Source organism: Mus pahari, chromosome 21 (genome assembly GCF_900095145.1).
Source record: "Mus pahari chromosome 21, PAHARI_EIJ_v1.1, whole genome shotgun sequence".
Taxonomy (NCBI): Eukaryota; Metazoa; Chordata; class Mammalia; order Rodentia; family Muridae; genus Mus; species Mus pahari.
This window is the reverse complement of record NC_034610.1, coordinates 19,879,865-19,892,337: the sequence shown is the minus strand read 5'-3', so window position 1 is coordinate 19,892,337 and position 12,473 is coordinate 19,879,865. Positions and strand designations below refer to the sequence as shown.

Here is a 12,473-nt window from a genome sequence, read left to right as displayed (position 1 = left end):
AAAATATCAAATTAAAAAAGAAAAAAAAAAGAGTAAGATCTGGTGGCTTGAGAGAGGGCTCAGCAGTTGAGAGTACTTGCTCTTACACAGGAGGGCCTGTCTTCAGTTCTGGCCATCCATATGGCTGCTCACAACTGACTTTAACTCCAATTCAGACGCCCTCTTCTGGCCTTCACAGGCACCAGAAATGTGTGTGATGCACAAATCTACATACAACCAAGCACATAAAGAAGGCTTCCATAAGAAAGCAGAGAGGGTAAACCATGTTAGCAAGAAAGAAGTTCAAGGGCTGGAGAGGTGTCTCAGTGGTTAAGAGCACTGGTTGTTGTTCCAGAAGACCTAGGTTCAATTCCCAGCAACCACATGGTGGCTCACAACCATCTGCAATGGGTTCTGATGCCCTCTTCTGGTGTGTCTGAAAAGAGCAATGGTGAATACATTAAATAAATAAATCTTAAAAAAAAAGAAAAAGAAAAAGAAAAAAAAAAAAAGCAAGCAAGCAGTTCAAAGTCAGGTTCATGGTGTCCCCAGCAAATGAACACATAATAGATCGACTCGCTTTATATTTCTGTCTCAAAGTACCGCCACACATAAGGATCTTAGAACCTGGTGTCCTGTGCAAATGAAGCATTGCATGGAACTAAGCGACCAGCAGAGCGGGAAACAGGGCAAGCGACACATGTCGCGTGAACGGTGAGGGCGGCCAGAGTATGATAAAGGTCTGATAAAAACAAACAGGACAGAGATGGAGAAACATCCAGGTCACTCCAGTGGGACTGAGCTACGTCCTCAAGCGCCACCAGCAACGCAGCCGGAAACGTTCCTTCAGCGTCCGGGCGCTCGGGGCGGGGCTGGACGGGGCTCCACCCCCCGCAGCCAGGCGGGACTTCCGGCGAGGGAGTGACGGGCGCGGCCTGGGCGGCGGCACATCCTAAGGTGGCGGCTGCCTGAGGTGACAGCGGCCCGTGGATTCGGGCCCCGAAACGAGCCGCGCTGGCGGCGGCGGCGGTAGCCGCGATGATGGAGATCCAGATGGACGAGGGAGGAGGTGTGGTGGTGTACCAAGACGACTACTGCTCGGGCTCGGTCATGTCGGAGCGTGTGTCGGGCCTGGCGGGCTCCATCTACCGCGAGTTCGAGCGCCTCATTCACTGCTATGACGAGGAGGTGGTCAAGGAGCTCATGCCGCTGGTGGTGAACGTGCTGGAGAACCTAGACTCGGTGCTGAGCGAGAACCAGGAGCACGAGGTGGAGCTGGAGCTCCTCCGCGAGGACAACGAGCAGCTGCTCACGCAATACGAGCGCGAGAAGGCGCTGCGCAAACAGGCCGAGGAGGTGCGTGGGCCCCGGCCGCCGCGGAGAGGGACGGTGTGGGTAGCGTGGAGCAGCCAGCTCGGCTCAGCGTGCTGCTGCTGCTGGGAAGTGCCATTTTCTCCATCCAATTGGGACCTAGAGCGCAGCCTGTGCAGAGTCCGGGAGTCATGGGCCCCCATTCCTGCTGTCCTCTGACCTTGGCTGCCGCCTGCTGGCTCTGGGTTTTATTCCTTCCTTTACAATTCGTCTTTGGAGCAAGTTGCCCTAGAATCACAAAGCCCAGAATTCTACTATTCTAGAAATAAATGCTCTTCGGTTGATGATGGAAGTGCCTTCTTATATGAGGTTAAATTCCATTTAAGTGAATTTGACTTGGCACAGTCTTAGAGACTACTATTGAAATTAAGAATCGGTTTTGATATTTTGGCTTCTTAAATTAGTGGCTCCGTATCACGGTTAGGATAAAAGCTTTGCTTTTCTTGAATCATTCCTACTTACTGTGGTTTGCCTTTTGACTGTCAAGATTTTGCTGTGGATGCACGGGTACCACATGACCGGCTTCATCAAGTTCTCAACATATGGGGGGATTCAAAAGCTCTTAGGATGTGAGGAGGGCTCGGAGTGACCTCAGAAACAGGGAACTGGCTCCAGAAACTGTCTGGGCTAGATCAAGGTCACACACTGACCACAGACAAAAGGACAGGCCAAGTTACAGGGTAGACCTTGGCGACAGCCTAAGCCTTACCTTCTTGGGTCACATTGCTGCCCAGTGGGGCAGTACCCTAGAAGTCTGCAGTGTTGGTCTTCCTAGACCTGCGCTGCAGTTGTGTCTAGTGCCTGATGCCTGATGTCTCCTGACTCTCTGGGGACTTTTGATACATTGACAAAGGATTTGGGTATTATTTCTTCCCCTTGCCTCCACACTTACATAGTCAAGATCACTGCTGTGGAGGAAAAGAAGAAAATGAAGGTGTACTGTGGTAAGGCAAAGTTACAACCTTGTAACTGAAAATAGGCTCTGCCTAAAATGGTGCCTGCTTGATATGTTGACACTGCCCCCGGGGAAGATGCCTCTGCCTTCCAGTTTAATCACAAGCTGGACTGAGCAGTGAATGTACGTGGGGCTTAGGTTGTGCAGAAGAGCCGAGACCCAGCTCTTGAAAGAAGCTGAGCAATGCAATAAGTAAATAGATCCCGAACTGGCCCGGTGGAAGCCCAGTGGAAGCCGGGTTAAATGCCCATTTATGCCCTTGGAGGGACCTCCAGTGAGGGTAAAGCTGAAGGGGACTAAACACTGTAAACAGCATTCTAGCTCCTGTGGAAAGACGTGCATGCTTATCTGCAGTTCTGTAAAAAGACTACCCTTTAGTAGTGGCCAGTTTCTTTTTCTAAACAGGGATGGGTGGTGAGATGGTGTGATAGCCCGGGAACGATGCATCACTGCTTGCAGAATTGTGCTGCAGAATTGCTGTCCCAGGCACTTTGCTTGTTCAAGCTTAGTCAGAGACGGGTAATCTGAGCTGCCAGCAGCTTTCTGAGAAGACAGAATCTTCAAGGTTTCTTAAAATTTTTAAACAGAGACAACATCTCAGCCCTTTCCTTCTTTCCTGGTACCAGTATGTTTTGATACCAGGTAGTTCACTTTCTGGGACTCAGAACCTGAGAGGAGGAGCTCAGCTGTAGAGTTTGCAGGAACCAGCCTGGCCATCCTGCCCCCAGGGACCACACACCTTACCCAGCCCCTCCCTTCCTCTCTCAGACCCTCAGTTGCAGCTGTTTTATAACATGAGTGGGTTGCCAGAGGAGTGAATCAGGCCCACAACAAGTATCGCTGTTGGCCTCTGGCCTCCTAGGAAGGAGACTGGCAAGGTGGGTTTAGAAGCGAAGATAGTGTCCCTAATGGTTCAACTCAGACTTGGGCCTCGTGATCTTTAGCCCTTGGTCATTTTCCTCTGGAAGAGAAAAGACTAGAAAGAGGCAGCTAACTGTGCTAGCCTTTTCCTTGCAGTAGGCAAGCACTTAGATCACAGGAAGAAAGATATTTTTGAAAGACAGTATTAGCATTATTATTGCCATTGTCTTTCTTAGCCCTAAAGGATGTGGTAGGAGTACCCTTTAGGTTGTCTCAAGCAGCTCAAGTGGCTTCTTTGGACATTTGCTGATATTGTGGCATTTGTTGCTACACAAACAGAATCCAAATGCAGAATTTGACCCAAGATTTATTTTTTTCTTGAAAGACCCAGGATGATAAATACCCTTTTCTCAAATTTCTACTTTAAGTGGTTATAGGCCCATTCTTCTATACTCAAATGCCCTCCTACCTTCCCAAGTGCCTCTTCTATTGCTTTGTCCTGGAAAGGTTTATCAGGCAACTTCTGCCCCCAACCCCAACTTCTAGCATCCAACCATGTACTAAAGAGAGCATGAGTGATCCTTATCACGCAGGGGCTCTGAAGAGCTCCTTTGGCTTGCTCCACCCAGGGTTATTCTCTTTCCCTGCTGGTACCATCAAAGAGATTCTAGCTGGTGTCATGAGAAGGAAGCTGGCTTTTTGTTTCTCTGCACATCTTTCCACGCTGATGTTTCAGTTCCTGAGGCCCAAGGACCCTCTTTGGAGCAACCATTCTGCCCAGTGAACTTTCTGTGACAATGGGCCTGCCCTGTTCTATACTATGTAGTCTGTAGCCACTGCGTACGCTGGCCTTTGAGCATTTTCACGGTCGCCCATGAAGAAGTTGTGGAAAGAGGGCTTTGTTTTTCCTTTTGCTTTCTCTAGTGCTGGCAATGGAAACCAGGGCCTCAGAGTGTGCTAGGCAAGTTCCACCCACTGAGTCACAACCTCAGCCTCTGCTTTTCATGTCTTTTAACACATGTGGCCAGGACAACCATGCCAGTGCATCTGTCTATGTGAGCAGTCTGGCTGAGTTGACTTCATATAAAAGCAGGTGACTGATATTTTTAAGTTAGCATCAGGCAGTGGAGCTACCTCAGGCAGTTAAGGAGGAGACATGGTGGAAGAAGACACTGTGGTGGTGGGAGGAGGGGTGCCAGCTGTCGAGGAAACAGGACAGGAGGTGAGGAGCTGTCACTGGGCTGAGAAGAGGACAGCTGGGAATCCCTAGTGCCTGGAAGTCAGCTGTGCTGTTGGCCACAAGACTGACCCTCATCTTTTAGTCTTTTGTTTTGGGGGGAAAGGGTACCAAGGTCTCATTGGTATACACAGATGCTTAAACTGCACATGCTTAGTGTCCAGTTTGACTTTGAGCACTCATGTAAGCCCCTGAAGCCTTGCCCATGCTTTGGAGTTCTCACAGAGTGATCTTGTTTTCTGCTTTTCTCTGCCTCATCCCCAGGTGACTGTTTTCTTTAACTTTCATCTTCTAGAACTTTAACTACATGGAATTATTCCGGGTATACTACTATCTGGCTTTTCACTGAGCTTCATGATTTTGAGATTTGTTGAGTTTGTTGTCTGTGACACTTTGAGTATTTGTTTGCTTGCTTGTTTGTTTGTTTTTTTGAGACAGGGTTTCTCTATATAGCCCTGGCTGTCCTGGAACTCACTTTGTTTACTGTGTTTTTAACCTAGGTAGTTGCCACAGGCGATGGATGGCACAGGCTCAAAAGCCCAAGTGGTCCCTAGCTTCTTGCCTGTCTGCTTGCTTAATACAAAAGACCAATAAAGCACATTTTATTTTGGAAAGGCTTTCCCTTTCTAAAGAACCTGATTTTTTTTTTTTTTTGATTCCTCTTGGTGGTCACTTCTAACAAACTAGCTGAGTTCCTATGGGTATTCCTGGCCCATAAACCTGTGAGAGAGAAGAGGTTCTCCTTCCCAGTAAAGCATGCTCAGTTTAGGAAAGCTCAAACAGCCCCGTGGATCCACTGTAAGAGATTGCATAGCCAGCACTCTGCATTCAGTCTTGAATCCTGACCTCCATTGTTACCTTTTATGTTGACAAGTTTATAAGGTTGACTTTTTCACTTTATATTTTATGTGTGAAATGGGAAGAGTCATCTCATTCCATGATATTTTCTTAAAAAGGCTGACTGATACATATGTAGTCTTCATGTGGTAATTGTGTTTAGTTGATTCAGAATCACTTGTTTTCATTGTATATCTGCATATATTCACAAAACCTCCTGCATTTTGCTGGCTCTGGGGTATTCTTCCTTCAGCTTACATAAGTACAATATCTTTAATCCTGTGTAGATTTCCTTCCGGCTGCAGTTTCTTCCCTCCCAGCTTATCCCCACCCCAACACTCACACACACCCTGGGGTATTCCCCTCTTGCTGCCTATACAGGATGAGTCAGCCTTTCGTCATTCCCCAGAGCTCTGTGCTCCAACACAAAGACCTTGGACAGGCTACAGCAGGAGGAACATCAGATTGACCACACTGCTGTGGAGTGGGTCTAGGTGGGTTATATAAAGCATGACCCTAGCCAGAAACTGAAGTCTGAAGCCTGTTGGCTTTATATTTGTGACCTGTGAAAAGCTTTTTATGCCTTTAAAGTCCACCTTGTGTCTATGTTTCCTACAGATGGGATTTCCTGACACATTCCAGCTTCCTGTTCAGTACTTGCACACACTTCCTTCCTCAACTCTTACTACTGTAGGGATTACAAACTGTCATTCACTTAGTTTGACCTTCTGCTGCAGAGGCAATGTCTATATCCAGGGTCCACACCATGGGTGCTGCCTCCTCTCTTGGCCTCATTAGAGTGCCAGTTTTGCAGAGTGATTTCTTTTCACTTGGTTTGATGATGATCATTTTGCTCAGAAACTCCCGGCTGGAGCTTTTCAGAGACAGTGCTTGTAGTTTTTAGTCTAGTAATAATGGATCTTGAGCTAAGAGGTGATTGAAATGCAGATGAATAGGGATGGAGAGAGAGCTCAGGGGTTAAGAACACTGGCTGTTCTTCCAGAGGACCAAGGTTCAATTCCTAGCAGCCACACAGCAGCTCACAACTGTCTGTAACTCCAATTCTGGAGAATATGATGCCCTCTTCTGCTCCGCAGCGTCCTGCATGCCTGTGGGACTTGTAAACTCACACAACCATGCATGCTTATAAAAAAAGATACAACACTTGGGAAGCAGAGACAGAGTGATCTATGTGAGTTCGAGGCCAGCCTGGTCCACAAGGGGGAGGGTTTTCCCTGTCTCGAAAAAACAAGCAATGAAAAATGAACAATGAAGTAGAGCTGAGGAGAGGCATTGTCTTCCTTCATCGCCATGTTTAATACAAACAGGGATAATTTATAGTCTATTGCTAGTAACATGATCCACATCATTTGTGGATCCCAATTAACTGGTCATGGCCCTGGAAAGGTACGTGAAGGCTGAGTTCACAGGCCATCAGGAATGGTATCAGTTAGCCAAAGGTTAGGTCACTCATTCTTGGACTAGTGTCTCTGTCTCTCTCTCTCTTTCTCTTTGGTTTTTCAAGACGGTTTCTCTATGTAGTCCTGGCTGTCCTGGAACTTACTCTGCAGACCAGGCTGGCCCTAAACTCTGAAATCCGCCTGCCTCTACCTTCTAAGTGCTGGGATTAAAGGCGTGTGCCACCACTGCCTGGCAGACTATTCTCCTTTTTTTTTTTTTTTTTGTTTATTTTTTGAGACAGGGTTTCTCTGTGTAGCCCTGGCTGTCCTGGAACTAACTCTGTAGACCAGGCTGGCCTCGAACTCAGAAATTTGCCTGCCTCTGCCTCCCAAGTGCTGGGATTAAAGGCGTGCCCCACCACGCCCAGACCCAGACTATTCTCTTATTATCAGTGTCTCTTTATAGATGGGGAAAGGAACCGAGGATCTAGTGGAGACCCTAGCTCTGGTGTCAACTGTGGCCTCAAGGTGTCTGAATCCTTGGGTTCTTGAACTTGTGCTTTTCCTTATGAAAGGCTGCTGTCAAACCTTCTGAGCAACACACACCAAGCTTATCTTTGTCCTTCCCATGCATAGAAATTCATCGAGTTTGAAGATGCCTTGGAACAAGAGAAGAAAGAACTCCAGATCCAGGTAGAACATTATGAGTTTCAGACACGCCAGCTGGAGCTAAAGGCCAAAAACTATGCAGATCAGAGTAAGTAGCTAGCAGAAGCCACGAGTCGGGATTGTATGTATATTCTACAACTGGTCTGGGGAGCAGTACAGAAGTTGTTGATCAAAGGGAGTGGGTGATTCTCAACTACTTGTTCTGTCTCCTCACACAATTGTATTTCCATAGTCAGCTTTGGGTGAAAATAAAGTCCTATGGCACAGCACACTTTTCGTCATAAATCTGACTGTAAGATAGCAAACCTTCAAACCCTCAGTCCTGCTGTACTTGTAAGGAAAAAGTCCTGTAGTCTTGAGTCCTGGCTGATCTGTGAATACTAGCCATTTGTCTACTACTCACCTCCAACATTGACCCTCAGCATAAGAGTCCCTAAGTTTCAGCCTTGGAATAAGTCAGGACCAACTTACTAAGCCAGTTTTCCCCTTTCCAGAATTCTGGCCAACTGTATCTGTAGGGAAAGGTAAAAAGGTGCTTTTGAAAATTAAGAAATAGGGACTGGAGAGATGGCTCAGCGATTACAAGCACTGGCTGCTCTTCCAGAGGAACAAGGTTCAATTCCCAGCAACCACATGGTGGCTTACAACCACCTGTAATGGGATTTGATGTCCCTTTCTGTCATACATGTGTACATACAGATAGAGCAGTCATATACATAAAATAAATCTTTTTAAAAATTTTTGCAAAAATTAAAAAAAGTATGCCAGCTGTGGTAGTTCATACCTTTTATTTCAGCACTGTGGAGACTGGGTCTCTGTGAGTTCAAGGCCAGCCTGGACTACAGAGTGTATTCTAGGTCAATCAGGACTACACAGAGAAACCCTATCTTGAAAAACTAGATGATAATAATAATAGTAGTAGTAATAATAATAGTAATAACAATAACAACTATAGAAACATTTAGCTTGTAAGGCTATACTTAAGGGGCTGGACATTAGTTACTAAGAGCATGTACTGTTCTTTAAGAGAACCTGAGTTGGTTCCCAGCCCCTCTATCAGGCAGCTCACAACTGCCTATAACTCAAGTGCCAGCAGGCTCTGATGCCCAGCTTCTTCAGGCCCCTGCACTAATGTATACAACCCACCCACCCCACCCCGCATACTCATAATTTAAAATAATAAAAATAAATCTTTAAACTGTATTTAAACTATAGTGTTGCTGTTACAGCCATCATTTGAATTTTTTTTCTTTTATGCTTTAGTATTTCAGTAACTAAAACACATTTGTCACTTTATGTGGTTACCTTGAGAAACAGCTACCTTCATTTCTCTGAGAAATGAAAATTGAATTGGGGGAAGAGAAAGACTGGCTTACTAGGCTGGTTCAACCTGTCCCAAGGCTGAGGCTGAGAGGTTACTGTGCTAGATTACCTTCCTGCTGAGGACCAGGGTCTGAGGGGGAGCAGTGGGCAGGGCTTCTGTATGTGCGAGTATTGCAAACAAGAAGCAACCTTAATGTCTGTTAGGGTTTGGGGGTTGTTTGGTTTTGGGGTGTTTTTGTTTTTGTTTTTCGAGACAGGGTTTCTCTGTGTTGCCCTGGCTGTCCTAGAACTCACTCTGTAGACCAGGCTGGCCTCGAACTCAGAAATCCACCTGCCTCTGCCTCCCAAGTGCTGGGATTAAAGGCATTTGCCACCACCGCCTGGCAATGTCTGTTTTAATATATAATCAACCTCATTTTATACAGGTACTGTGACTTTCCTTTTGATTAGAGTGTTTGACATGTGAAAACTTACTGGCTCTTTTCTTAGAAACGAAAAAAATACCAAATAAGATTACTGGATGGTGATTCTCCAGGTTAGCTTGAAGCCTGAGGGCCAAATGGGAAGCTCACAATGAGGCAGTAGCTGTACATAAACCCAAGCAGTGGCCTGTAGGAAGGTCCTCACTAATCCTGGTTCCTCCAGGTACACATGGACAGCCAAAAGACAGCCTTCCTAAGGGACAGATAGGCTGAGTTTGAACACACCTGACATGGTAGACTTCTTGTTTCCTGGGCAGCCACATAAGTGTGTGCTGTTTTAGTTTGTGTAAGTCATGCATATAGTACGCCAGTGTCTATAAGTCAAGTATATAAGTCACATGTGTTCTGTGTTTTATACACATGTATAAGCCATGGTTGGGGACTAGTATCTATAAGTCAGCATGTGTGCTACCTACTAGAGTCTTGTAAGTTATAGGCTTTGGATGTTAGTATCTGTGTTGGGTGCTAGTGTCGCTAGGTCCCATCTTTGTTGGGAGCTGCTATTCTTGGGCTCCATGTGTGGTGTATACTGGTATCCCTGGTTCCATGTGCATTGGGTACTCGTTTCTTTGGGTCTAGTGTGTGTTAGGTGCTGGTGTTTATGCTTTAAACTCCTTCAAGAAAAAAAAATGCAGCTGATTTTACCTTGCACTGATGCTTATACTGAGCTTCAAAAAGGGGTTCCTATACTACTACCAGTTGTTGGATACAGGATGAGCAGCGATAGTCTCCACAGATGCTACCTGGCCCATTTCCAGAACATAGAGCCCAGCCTGGTCTGAGATGAGGTGTAGAGCCATGTAATTTGTTAGATCGATCTAGAGAAGACATTGGGAGGCCACGGGGAGGTGAGGAAGCCTCTCACTGAAGACAAATAAAAGCCAGTGAAGAACCATACCACCCAATGTCCAGGACACACAACTTGCACATGTCCTGCCTTGCTTTGTTCATCATTGTCACTCAGTGGGCTATAGAGATAGAGGACAGAAGGAGGCACACGGGGCAGTGGCATGTTGGCTTCATTAGCAGGACTCAGGAGCACGATGCCTGGTCAGTATTGCCATTTAGCTTGTTTTAGACAGGTACATGCCATAGAGGGGACTATTGTAGGTGTCACCAGGAACTACCAGTTTTGGGTAGTAGCCTAGAGAAAACAAGTTCAGCTCTTGATATATATAAGGAATGCAGTGGTTCGTTTCATCGCTTGCTTCTGAGCTCGGTCAGTCTTTTTTTGTTTGTTTGGTTTTTTGAGACAGGTTTTCCTGTTTAGCCCTGGCTGTCCTGGAACTCACTCTGTAGACCAGGCTGGCCTCAAACTCAGAAACCTGCCTGCCTCTGCCTCCCAAGTGCTAGGATTAAAGGCGTGTGCCACCACTGCTCGGCTCAGTCAGTCTTTAACATGACTCAGATTATTCACTTGAATTTTCTCTTTTCACGAGCTTCTCATTTCTTTTGTTTAAAAATTTTTTATTTAGTTATTTATTCGTTTTATGGGTTTGGGGGATGGAGCCCAAAGCCATGTTCATCATACTAGGCAAATGGTCTGCCTCTGAGTCCTCGCCTCCATTCTCTGTCGGTACATGCTATGAGATTTGCCTGTGTTTAGAAGCTTCTGGCTACCCTGAGCAGATGCTTCTGTCAGTCCCACCCATCCTGGTTTCTCTTACAGCAGGATTGAGCATTCTCACATGGGAGGCTCACACCACGTGCACATGCCACTCACCTTCTCCATCTAGTACTCTCTCTCACCTTTCTGAGTAGAGTGCTGCTCTGCTTTACCATGTGCCAGGGCTGTTACAGCCCAGAGCACGTGGACTGAGCAGCGGAAGGTAGACTGCAGCTGACAGGGTGGTTGTGTTTTCTAGTTTCCCGACTGGAGGAACGGGAATCGGAGATGAAGAAGGAATACAATGCCCTGCACCAGCGGCACACAGAGGTAGGTGCTGGTGGGGGTACCCTGCAGGCATGAGAGTGGGTTTTAACTGCTACAGCTACACTTTACCATTTGCTGCTGATCTTTGGTCACTTCTTCTAATACCGTCGTCGTTTATTAGAAAGCTGCCTGCCCATGTTCTTTAGATGCTTGTTCCCTAAAAGATTGTCTTATCGAAGCACAACACTTCAGAATTCTAGCATTGAATGTTTAGTGGGTGACACTAACAGGGAACCCCTCTTGACAGATGATCCAGACCTATGTGGAACACATTGAAAGATCTAAGATGCAGCAAGTCGGGGGTAGCGGCCAAACAGAAAGCAGCCTGCCCGGGCGGAGGTAGGTGGGTTTGGTGGGCAGGGCCTGGTGAGCAGGAAGGGGAAGTGGTGAGGACACTGAGCAGGGACGTGCATGGAGGTGGATTTGGCTTTGCTGTCTTTTTGTTTTTTCACTGCTTTGCCTTCTGCTCAATCCCGATTCTTTGTCTCAGGCTCAGGGAAATTGTGTACAGCCTGTCCTTGTTCTATATGGATTCTAATTTTGCAAACTTTACTACTTATTAAAATATATTGGAAACTTTGCCACTCAGTATTCATGGTGCTAGATGAGCATATTGTGGGGGTGTGGCGTTTAAACAAAGGCTCTTGACCAAGCCAGTGGAGCTCTAATTCCCCATCTGAACCCCTACCTAGATGCCAATGGTAGGGGCAGGAAGATCTGCACAGCAGCTTCACAGAAAGAAGTACATGGAGGCCTTGGCCCAGTAAGATGGCTTTGAAGCAAATGGGACTTGAAACTGTCACCCAACCTTTATTGTTTTTTTCTAGACATCCAACCTTATTTGACCTTATTTTCTTGTTTATACTGAGTGTATATGTATCATCTGGTAGTGTCAATTCAGATGAGCTGTGGGATCTAAAACTGAGATCTTTGTAAAATATGTACAGATCCCCACTTGGGGCAGTAGCTTACTGTTCTTCATCTGTGTTCTAAAACAGGCATTTCTAGCCTTTGGTCCATAGACCACAGGGGTGCTAAGATAGCTATGTTTGCAGCCTAACATATTGGAGATATCAGTGTCAAAAAGTTGGACACCTCCCTCTACTCTATGATGAGCCACCTTGCACAGCCCCATCCCTGTACCTCATGCTGGGTAGGATGATATCCAAACTCCTAGGTCCCTGTTAATGGCCATGTTCAGGATTTGGTGCTAGTTTTGCTCAAACATCAAGAAGCATCCTGCTGAGCATGGCTCTGTACCACTTTCTGTCTGAGTCAGGGTATCTAGAGAGCAAGTATCAGAGGTCTCATGGGGCATCACCAGCTCTAGAGATGGGCAATCATAGACATTAGTCAAGCCGGGCGTGGTGGTACACGCCTTTAATCCCAGCACTCGGGAGGCAGAGGCAGGCGGATTTCTGAGTTC

General features: G+C 46.5%; 1 protein-coding gene across 17 annotated transcripts in view; it reads left to right on the top strand.

The window, feature by feature from the left end:
* The first annotated feature begins 895 nt into the window (after positions 1-895).
* Mapk8ip3 (mitogen-activated protein kinase 8 interacting protein 3) overlaps positions 896-12,473 on the top strand; it is a 37,738-nt gene continuing 26,160 nt past the window's right edge. For 10 of the 17 annotated variants that reach the window (XM_029532946.1, XM_021221132.2, XM_029532942.1 and 7 more), the window contains exons 1-4: positions 909-1,335; positions 7,277-7,397; positions 10,980-11,050; positions 11,295-11,386. In XM_029532946.1, coding sequence (XP_029388806.1) covers positions 1,018-1,335; positions 7,277-7,397; positions 10,980-11,050; positions 11,295-11,386 — 602 coding nt within the window. In that variant the 5' untranslated portion in view covers positions 909-1,017. Of the gene's footprint in view, positions 1,336-7,276; positions 7,398-10,979; positions 11,051-11,294; positions 11,387-12,473 lie in introns of all 17 variants that reach the window. The other 7 variants (XM_021221134.1, XM_021221130.1, XM_021221137.2 and 4 more) reach the window with 1 other exon arrangement.